This window comes from Dioscorea cayenensis, chromosome 11 (assembly GCF_009730915.1).
Source record: "Dioscorea cayenensis subsp. rotundata cultivar TDr96_F1 chromosome 11, TDr96_F1_v2_PseudoChromosome.rev07_lg8_w22 25.fasta, whole genome shotgun sequence".
Lineage (NCBI taxonomy): Eukaryota > Viridiplantae > Streptophyta > Magnoliopsida > Dioscoreales > Dioscoreaceae > Dioscorea > Dioscorea cayenensis.
This window is the reverse complement of record NC_052481.1, coordinates 2,194,538-2,206,416: the sequence shown is the minus strand read 5'-3', so window position 1 is coordinate 2,206,416 and position 11,879 is coordinate 2,194,538. Positions and strand designations below refer to the sequence as shown.

General features: G+C 30.8%; 1 protein-coding gene across 1 annotated transcript; it reads right to left on the bottom strand.

Annotated features, from left to right (window-relative positions):
• Positions 1–8,346: 8,346 nt before the first annotated feature.
• LOC120272601 (E3 ubiquitin-protein ligase PUB23-like) lies at positions 8,347–9,708 on the bottom strand. The gene has a single exon (XM_039279470.1). The coding sequence runs from the start codon at positions 9,670–9,672 to the stop codon at positions 8,443–8,445; it is 1,230 nt and encodes a 409-aa protein (XP_039135404.1). The 5' UTR covers positions 9,673–9,708; the 3' UTR covers positions 8,347–8,442.
• Between the last annotated feature and the right edge of the window lie 2,171 nt (positions 9,709–11,879).

Below are 11,879 nucleotides of genomic sequence, written 5' to 3'. Positions count from 1 at the left end.
TATGCATGTATTCCTCTCACATACAGTGCATCTTTTATTTATTTATTTATTTATTAATCCACACTTATTATAGTGGGACCTATCTTTTGATTTTTTTTTTAATGCACGTGAGTATATAATATGTGTTTTTTTTTAATATTGTAAAAAAAATTATTGAAATGTGCATGTTCTGTATTATTTATAAAAATGCGCATTTTGGGGAAAATAGGAAAAATTTTTCTTTTTTTATTTTTTTTAAAATATTAAATAAGAAAACGGGAGATACTCTCTCATTTTCAATTTTTTTTTAAATATAAAAGTAAAAAGTGGAAAACAGGAGGAAAAAATCCCGTTTTCCACTTCTTTAAATAAAAAACGCGAAGGTGGAAAACGGGATTCTGTCTCCCATTTTCCATTCCACTTGTTCATTTTAAAGAATATAACATATACTTATGTATATATAACCCTCTAACGGCCATATTAACAAATATAATATACAGTTATATATACACTTTACTAACGGCCATATTAACGTATATAAATGTTTCTGTTGAATTATTTTATTATTATTTTTTTATATATAATACCCACTTCCCACTTCATACTATCTCACCCTCCATTCTCATTTTCTCCTATTTTAATCTTATTTCAACTTCTAATAGTTCGGGTGTTTTATACTTGCACGTGTACGAGATTTTTGTTGATAATTTTCGATGGCGTTCTTAAGATTACAAAGTAATCATATTTCACCCATTTTGTTGGAAAAAGTAATATTTTTTTTATACTTAGATAACCTTTAAATTAATTATTTATTAATAATTATATTAAGATATTAGTTTCACATAATAATTTTATTATGTATAATTATTAATCATATTAATAATTATCTTATTAGCGCCCCAAGAATGTTTAATTAAATTAACCAAAATTATTTTTAGGTAAAAAAATGTATTATGTCATTAGGTTTTATGAATAATTTTATTATGTCATAATTAATTATTGTATTACTAATTGTTATTTGATTATTTTTTTATTAATAATTGTATTAAGTCATTATTTTATATTAATAATCGTATTAATAATTATCTTATTAGCGCCCCAATCATGTTTAATTAGATAACCCACTATATTTTTAGGTAATTATTATTATTATTATTATTATTATTATTATTATTATTATTAATTGTATTATGTCATTAGGTTTTATGAATAATTTTATTATGCCATAATTAATTATTGTATTAATAATTGTTATATTAACCTCGAAGCATGTTTATTTAGATAACCTAGTATATTATTTGGTTATTTTTTTATTAATAATTGTATTAAGTCATTATTTTATATTAATAATTGTTTTATATCATAATTATTAATTGTATTAAATTATCTTATTAGTGCCCCAATCATATTTAATTAGATAACCCACTATATTTTTAGGGTAATTTTTTATTATTAATAATTGTATTATGTCATTAGGTTTTATGAATAATTTTATTATGCCATAATTAATTATTGTATTAATAATTATTATATTAACCTTGAAGCATGTTTATTTAGATAACCTAATATATTATTAGGTTATTTTTTATTAATAATTGTATTAAGTCGTTACTTTATATTAATAATTGTATTATGCCATAATTATTAATTGTATTAATAATTTTCTTAGTAGCTCCCCAAACATGTTTACTTAGATAACCCTATATATTTTTAGGTTAATTTTTATTGATAATTGTATTATGATATTAGTTTTTATGAATAATTGTATTATGTCATAATTAGTTATTATATTAATAATTGTTATATTATGGCCAAAGCATGTTTATATTATTAGGTTAATTATTTATTAAAAATTGTATTAAGTCATTAGTTAATGTTAATAATTGTATTATTTCATAATTATTAATCGTATTTATTAGGTTAGATAGATGATGTATTATATAAATAACACACCAATGTTTATGATTTAGTCTTCAATCATATTTAATTTTTCGATCGCATATGTTCGGATTTATGATTTTTTTATGTCTTAAATTTTTTCAAGTCAACCTATTTTATTTTTCCATTTAATATGAAATTGATTAATTTATAACTTTTTACAGCCTAATCGGGTTCTTAGGTGTAGACATGTGTTTATAGTAGAGCCTTCTCCAAAAATCATAGGCCTTTTAAGAAAAGTCGGGTTTTATCATGCGGCTCAAATTCTTAATTTCCGAATTGATGCTGCTCTTGTGAGCGCATTAGTGGAGAGATGGCGGCCTAAAACACACACATTCCACCTTACATGTGGTGAGACAACATTCACGTTGGAAGATGTGGTGCTATTAGCCTATTACTGGGCTTACCTATTAACAGCCATAAAGTCATAGGGCAGACTTCCGGCTTAGGAAGTGTTGTCTGTACAGAGTTGTTCGGAGTGGTCCCACCGGCGGATAAAAGGAAAGGTCAGAGTATAACTCTAACGTGGCTTGAGGAAACATTTGGCATGTTATCATACGATGTAGGTCAACGAAAGATAGAATGTTACACACGTACCTATATCCTAAGGCTTATCGATTGTGCCCTCATGCCGGTTATGTCTCAGAACAGGGTTCATCTGAAGTGGTTACCACTTATGAGGAATTTTACAGAAGCAGAAAGATACAGTTGGCGTTCAGCATGTCTAACAATCCTGTACAGGTCTTTATGCCGTGCATCCAACAAGGATATGAAAAATATCAGTGGATCTCTGATATTACTTCAATCATGGGCATGGTACAGGATTTCAAGTATATCCCCTCGAACCCGTGCTATCATATCCTTTCCTCTAGTTTCTTGTTCCCTTAAACACTGAATTAACACATTCTGTGAGGTTGATTGTCATGTGACCATACCTTCTCCCTTCTTTATCAAACGCTTGAGCCCACTTCTCCCGTAGTATGTTATCCAACCATCTTGTCGCCTATGCATCGTTGTCCCGTAGTAAACAATACTAGCAGTTAAAATCTTGACTGGTTTTCGAATAACCTACAACAATGAACTTAAAAAGTTAAGATAACTTCAATAATTAACAACAATGTAAGAGTTAGATTAAAAAAAAATTAATCTTGTAACTTGCCAATATTAACAACTATCTGTTGCATTTCTTTGTTTCTGAAACGACGCATGAAATTGGTCGAGATATGTCTGATGTAGTAAACATGGTACGCATGGGGAGCACTCATCTGATGGCCAAGTAATCTAAAAGCTGATTTGATAGATTCATGGCGATCAGATATGAAGTATATTCTATGTTGTGGTGTTACACCCGAACGTAAGTTGCGCAAGAAGAAAGTCCATGCACCCAACGTCTCTCCTTCCACGATGGCAAAACCAATCGGCAGGATATTTTTATTACCGTCTTGTGCGATCACCAACAATAGAGTGCCTTTGTATTTGCCATAAATATGGGTGCCATCTATCTGGACTACTGGTTTGCAATATTTGAAAGCCTCTACGCACGCAGAGAAGCTCCAGAAAACTCTATGAAACATTCGAGTATCACATACCAGGTAAGGTCTATCGTATGTAGGCTGGCTCTCAAGATCAACTATTGTCCCAGAAACAAACTGTTGCAACGTTGATAGCCATCTTGGTAATTCATTATAGGACTCCTCCCAATTGCCAAATGCTACTTCAACCGCTTTTTGCTTAGCCGTCCATACTTTCCTATATGTCGGTATGTATCCGTATCGATTCTTGATCTTTGCTATTAAAATAGATACATTGATGTTTGCTGCTGTTGGACTAGTACTTGTATTTGGCGACAAATCATGTTTAAATCCAGCTTCAAATGATACTGTGAGATTATTGTTAATACACACTTGTGAGGCCCAGTGCACTTTGTAATTTCCCAAAGCTGTCTTCGCTTACTATAGGATGCGTGAACCCTCCAATTGCATTCATCGCCATATGACTTGCATTTACCGGAATATCGAGTCGGATCAAACTCGATAACTTTGTATTTGACAGATTTAAGTAAGCAGTAATGCTTAATTGCGGTCACAACATCATCTTTGGTTCGAAACCTCATGCGTACATGCAGATCTCCATTTGTCGTTGCTCCGCTTAATGTGTCAGCATACAATAAAAGGTACTCCCGGAATTCTTGTGAAGATATTACTTCCAAATTAAGGGTCCGCATATGTGCTGGAGGCTCCATTGGTGCCATCATGAAATTATGGTTGGGCATTGGAATGTCTTCAAGATTGCATTCATCTAACTGAATGTCATCAACACTTGCTTCAGTGTCCTCCCCAAAGCTGTCACTATCGTCATCCTCATCGTCTCCACTAGATTGCCCATATCGACTGAATTCGGTTTTACGAGTATAATGAAAAAAACTTGTTCCGCCTTGTAGATGTTGTGAATTAGTAAAATCAATATTGTATAGTGGATCATCTTGTGCCCTCCACTCCATAGAGAGCCTTTCAAGTTCATTAACTTGGTATGGTGATAAAATCCTCTCCCATCCCATATTCCGTTGAACTTAGTCATCTGAGGCGATTTGTTGTTGGGAAGGAGCACCTTAGAAAGTTGTAGCGCTAAACTCCACATACAATTCAATAATGGCAATATCTGGATTTATTTTGTGCAGTCGAACATCATCCGAACATCTAGATCATTACGCAATTTGAATGACCGATAGCAAATCTTACCCGATCCTGAAGAAATTGGGAGTCAATATTTGATACGTGAAACTCCTTGGTTGTCAGCAATCTCAATGCTTTCTTCAATAGATCTCTTTAAATTTTCATAAGAGATGTCGTCTTCAACATAAAAATATGATTGATTCTCCGACGAAAATATAATTGTGTCTTCACTAACAGTGATTGAACTATTGTAGTAAACCAATACAAGTGAAGTCTCTGCCATTGCTGAAGACAAGAAGAAGAAGTACATGTGAGTGAGTTGAAAGAGAGTAAATAGTGTGCAAGAGTGAAAATGGGCTACTAATGTTGGTTTATATAAAGTGCTCGAATTTTGAAAAATTTATTTATGATCATTGCAGGTTTAACCGTCCTAATTACTGACTGATGCAGGTTTAACCGACCTACTTTATGCTAAGTACTGACCGGTGTATGTTTTACAGTCCTACTTTGTGCTAATCACTGAGTGGTGTAGGTTTAACCGGCGTACTTTATGCTAATCACTGATCGGTGTAGCTTTGACCAACCTACTTTGTGCTAATTACTGACCGGTGCAGATTTGACTATCCTACTTTGTCCTAATTACTTACTGTCACTGATGCAAGTTTGACTTATCCTAATCACTGACCGGTGCAGCTTTGACTGACATACTTTGTGCTAATTACTGACTGGTGTAGGTTTGATCGTCCTACTTTTTCCTAAGTACTTACCGATGCAAGTTTGACTTGTCCTAATTACTAACCGGTAGAGGTTTGACCAATCTACTTTATACTAATTACTGACCGGTGCAGGTTTGACTAACTTACTTTGTGCTAAGTACTGACCGGTGCAGGTTTCACCGTCCTACTTTGTGCTAATTACTGAACGGTGCAGGTTTGACCGACCTACTTTGTGCTAAGTACTCGACCAGCATGAGGTTTGGACCGCCTTATTTTTGTGTTAATTACCCTGACCGCAGTCGAGTTTGACGAACCTACTTTGTACTAATTACTAATAGGTGTAAGTTTGACTGTCCTACTTTGTGCTAATTATTGATTGGTGCAGGTTTGACCAACCTACTTTGAATTAATTAATGGCCGGTGCAGGTTTGAATGACGTACTTTGTGCTAATTACTGACCGGTGCAAGTTTGACCGTCTTACTTTATCATAATAAATTACCGATGCAAGTTTGACCAAACCTGCTTTGTACCAATTACTGACCGGTGCAAGTTTGACAAACCTATTTTGTACTAATTACTGACTAATGCAGGTTTGATCGACCAACTTTGTGTAAAGTACTGATCGGTGCAGGTTTCATTATCCTACTTTATGGTAATTACCGACCGGTGCAAGTTTGACAGACTTACTTTGTGGTAATTACTAACTAGTGTAGGTTTGACCGACCTACTTTGTGCTAATTACCGACGGCTACAGGTTTGACCGTTCTACTTTGTACTAAGTACTTACCGTTGCAGGTTTGACTATCCTATTTTGTACTAATTAATTACCGGTGCAACTTTGGCTAACCTACTTTGTGTTAATTACTGACCGGTGCAGATTTGACCGATCTACTTTGTGCTAATTACTGATAGGTACAGGTTTGACCGACCTACTTGGTAGTAATTGCATATAGGTGTAAGTTTAATTTTTAACCAATCAATCCTAATTAAAGGCCGGGTAAAAAATATGAAGCCCATAAAAACTTGTATGATAGGATAAAAATTAATTTTTTTTTTTGGCTCTTTTACTTTTTTTTTCCCTCATATAGGGTTTTACTATATCCTTTCTCTTTATTGGTAAGTTATATGTTTTTTCTCTTATATAGGGTTTCTTTGTATCCTTTCTCTTTATATATTAGATTTCATTATTTTTTTAAAATTTTAATTTATTTTAATTTTTTTTAAAAAAAATTTATTAATAAATTAAGATAATAAAATACTAACTATTCCATTGCAATCGTAAGGGTGATTTGGATATTAGGTAAAATAGATATTGAATCATATATAAAAGAAGTTAAAAATTTTATTTCCATTATATAATATATTTATATATATATATCATAATAATGAGAATGACATTTGGAGAATTCTTGTCTTCGCTAATTAGTTATTCTTATTCTGCAGAAGTTCATAATGATTTTTCATTTGGAAAACAAAAGTTGTGAAACTATGAGGAAAAAAAAGGCACAAGAGCTAGCCTTTTTCCAAGGGATGTCAATTTTCATGATGATTTGGATCTGAAAATTGGAAGTCATAATAGAAAGTGATATATATATATATATATATATAAACATAATATAATTGATGAATAAGCTGGAGTTCCCTGAGGGGAAGTGGGTTGGGAAGTCAATTGCAGGGAGCTGGAAGTGGGTGGAACTGTGGAAGTGAAGGGCAAAAGGTAAGTGGATGGTGTCATGGTGATGCTTTAAAAAAAAAATTTTGTCAACTATAATAATGGGAATAAAAATTATGTTCAAAAGTTAATGAGAATAAAAAAATATAATTATAAGAAAATAATACTACCATTTTATAACGGAAACAAATTCAAAATTAATTTTTATGGGAATGATTGAATTAAAAAATGATTGAGTTTTTTTCAGCATGGAGAGTGATTTGTCCGTATTATAAATATATATATATATATATATAGTAACAAAATATAGAGATTATATTTAAATAACAATATGGTTAAATATGAATATTTTGCAAAAATAAAGATTTGTTTTATTTTGAATATAATTATAATTTATCTATTTTTATTTAAAAAATATATATAAATAGATAATGTAGAATAACTTGTGATATGATTTATTCCTGTGATTTTGTTGGAAAATAATTGAAAAAAACACTAATCATTCATGAATTTTTCTAATCTCACACATTATACACACACTAGAATAAAATAAAACCAATGGGCACATATAGTCAAATAATTTAATTAGATTGCATATTAAATTATATCTAGATATTTTTCTCGACATTTAATGAAGTAAACGTAGACAAGATGATGCATTAGGATAAAATTATGACAAATTTATGACTAATCAAAAGCTATATCATGCTAGACCAGTTGTTAACATAAAAATAATTAATTATAAATATTAGTAACCATTCTTGAATATTATTATTATTATTATTTTAAGTCATTTGCATGCATACATATATGACAGTTCATTAGAGATGTTTATTTACAGATGATGGATAATGATCCAACAACTATATATTATTTATATGAATATTGTGTAAATTTATTATCTGTGATTACTATATATCATTGTGTCATACTGTTTAATATTGTTTATGAATAGCTCGTAGTCATTGGATGGTCCTATTATTATTATTATTATTATTATTATTATTATTATTATTATTATTATTATTATTATTATTCAAGTTGTATGCTTTTAATTGTATTCACTCTAGTTTTATATAACCGGTTTTTATTTCTAATGAACCAGATGTTTGTTCATTTTTATAAATTAAAAAACTTATAAATTAAATTCAATTTTCATCTAATTAAATAGATTTATTGATATAATAAAACTCTTAACTAAATTAAAATCATTAAAAAATTTACAGACAGTATAAAAGAAGAAGAACCATATATTATTTTCATCTATTTCACAAAATAAAAATACAACTTGTTATATATGTAACCTATATCCCAAACATACTATTAAACAAATGATTGCCAAATTTTACAGAGCTATATTTCATCTGATATTTAAAAAATACAAGCAAAACACACAAGCAAATATACACTTCTAAATTCACAAATCAAAAGAATCACCAAAGAATAACACAACCTATACTCAATTCATGCCATGCAATTCAAAGGAAAACAAGGGAACTTATTCCATGTCTTAAGATGCAACCCTAATATTTCCTTAGCTTTTTCTCTTGTACTCCTATTCCCTTCCACTTGGACAACCATGCAAACCTTTGCCACTGCCCCTACTTCCATCATTTCCTCCACAACTCCTCCACCACCACAATACTTACAAAGCAACAACAATATTTTCACTGATCTTCTAGTCACACCTTGAGAAACTCTAAGTATTTTTCCGGCCACTGCTGCAACCCCCGCCGGGTGTCCGAGCACCACCGCCCTCCCTTCGGCCTTCTTACACGCTGCCTCGATCACATACAACATCGCCTCACACTTTCTCCGGTCCTCTTTCTCCTCCACCAACAACTCTATCAACACAGATATCATCCCGGCTTCGATCACCTTGCTTAAATTATCACCAAATAGAGTCACATGCATAAGCACCGATAACAAAGCCATGGTCATCACTTTGCTTGAGTTCTGATCTTTCAATATCTCCATCAAACTCTCAAACATTATCGTCGGTATGTCGCATTTGCAATCTTCGGTGACCGACTTGAATATTGATTTTAGTAGTAGAGCTGTGTGGATTCTTGCTTGATGTGTTCCTCTTTGTAGTATGAGTGATAAAGGCATGAGAATCTTACCTTTTTTGTATGCTGTGATTTTTCTCAATGTCTCTTGAGATGGATTCAGAAGTTGTAACACAATTGCAGCTTCAGAAATCACTTGTAAACTATATCCAATTTGTTGAAGAGAGCTTGCTTTCATCATTAGAGATGTAACAAGGGGAGCTAATCCGGTTTTCTCCATCATTAGTTTCCGATCATCATTTTCATCGTCTTCTTGGATCAAGCTCTTGATTTTTTTCAAGCACTTGAGTTGGAGATCAGGCTCGATCGCTTCGCTAAGCTCTTCATACAGTTTTGACACATCGAAGCTTGTTTTCGATGGTGATGCATCGAGCATATGACCTTTTGATCTTTTTACCTTGGCGGTCCAAGATTGAATGAGCCGGAGAAGAGTTGTGTTTGGAATGAGGCTGCGGTCGAAAAGTAATTGTTTGGTGACAGGACAAGTGTTGTGGTTGTAAGTCGATAACCATTTGTCGATGCTTCGTCTTTCGTAGGAGATGCCGGAGGAGATTGTCACTGGATCTTCCATGATTTGTAGAGATATTGGACATATGAAGTATGGAGGTATGTCAATGGCATCCATTATTGTCAAAGAAAAGAAGATGAAGATGAAGATGAAGAAGATGGAGTTGTTGAGAGGGTGTTTGTTTAGATAGTCAAATGGATTGATTTCATGTGAAGAGGTTTTGGTTTGGTTTTAATTGAGTATTTATTTGATTGAAGGACATTTGAGGATCACAAGGTGTTTGTGAATGAAATTATGGTGAGTGAGAGGTGCTTTTGACCACTACTACTGGAGTTTGACTTTTGAATCTTAGATCCAACGGCTGAGATTTGGAGTTGGGTTAGATTGGAGGAGCGGTTGACTTTGGATTTGGTCAGTGCTAGTTCCATGTCGGGGAGGATTATCCAATGGGAGATTGCCACGTGGTATGGTTGACTTTTCCTTGGTTTGGGTTGGGTGAAGGTGCAAGTTTAGTGTGTGGTGTGTAATTATCTGTAATTGGAAAAATGGAGCATGGTCAATGGATCTTATCTTTTTTTTTTTTTAATCTAATTATATATGCATATACATATTTTTAAGTTTGTGATTGGATTAGATTAATAGTCAACTATTAATAGTTAATAGCTTGAATTTATGAAAAAGGCTAATCTCCATTATAAAATATTGATTTTTTTTTAAAAATATAAATTATAAAATATGTTGTATAAATTATAAATAAAATGCGTATATATGTATATATAATTAACTGGATTATTATAAGTGATAGAGACTTTGGTTGTATAAGTAAATGACTTTGTGTTTGAACAACTAAAAAGATTTATTTATTTTAAAATTTTCTAACATAAGATCGATTTATTTGAAAAGTTCCTAATTTTTTATGTAGATTAATTTGAAGTTTCAAAAATGGATGAATCAAAAACTTAAAAAAATTTATGCATATAGTTTCACATCTTTGTGAATGTGTTTTTATTTGAAAATTTATGAAATAAAATAAGAGAAAGTCATTGTCTTCCTGAGCTGTCATTATAACTATAAAGTTTTGGTTGGAATTTTGAATATTTCTCACTTCAATCCATTTACAATCATTTTAATGAGAAGTTGGTCCAATTAAGGCATTAATGATTAATTTTGATTCATTATAATTTTTTTAAATTTATTTTAGCTACAAAGTTAATTTTATTTTTTTAAAAATGTAACACTTTAGATTGCAAGTGAAGGTATGTTTGTAAATTTTTTTGTTTTGACTTTTGACAATAGATGTTTATTTTTGAAGTATTAAATGTGTTTGATAAGAGTAGAGTTGAAGAGATTTTTTAGAAAGATTAATTAATTAATTAATTAATTATGACTAAAACAAGCGCAAGATTAGTTTAATTATTATTATTGTATTGAGCATTGAGTAAATTAATATTAATTGAAATTATATTTAAATAATAAATTTGAAAAAGGGACGGGTGTTATCACCAACCAAACCCCCTTGCGCATAAAATTATACATTTTTATAGGCTCATAAATGCATTGGCAAAACTAGTGTTAGTTGGGGTAGTTGTGCTGTCAAAAAGAATCTTTTGAAAGGTAACTTTTATTTGTGTTGATTTTGACTATTAATATTTTAATTAAATTGTTTAATGGTAAAATTATATTACATGTTTATTAATACTGTTTAAAAAAATTTATAAGTAATTGTTAAAATAATTAAATTTCTCAAAAGATGAGAGATATTTTAAATTTTTGAGAAAACTAATCGCAAATCCTTTCAATCTTTCCATTCTATAAAAAAATATTTGAAAATTTTCATCCTTGACTTTTTTTTTTTCCTAAATAATTTATTTTTAAATTTATTTTAAATTTGAATTCATATAAAATTATAAAATTATCGCTAGTCTCACTCGCTAGTATCAATGTCGAGCTCGATAGAAGTAATCAAGAGGTGTGGAGAGCTCACGCGAGGGGGGAGTGAGCTCCAACATCGGTGAATTAATAGTATATTGATATTTTAAAATTTATAAAATAATAAAAATTTAAATTTAAAAAATGAGGACATGAAGTTTAGAAAAAGTCAGACTAATTGGGAGAGTTTGCATACATTCATAAACTCAGAAAATTTTCTCTAAATTTTTTGATGTTTGGTTGACAAAGTTATGTCCAATTAACCATTATGAATTATTTAAATAAATATATTTAACTATTAATTTTAAAATAAATTATTGACAACTAATAAAATATATACGTCACAATTTTTATAAAACAAAAAATTAATTAAAGAATATTTATTTTATTAATAT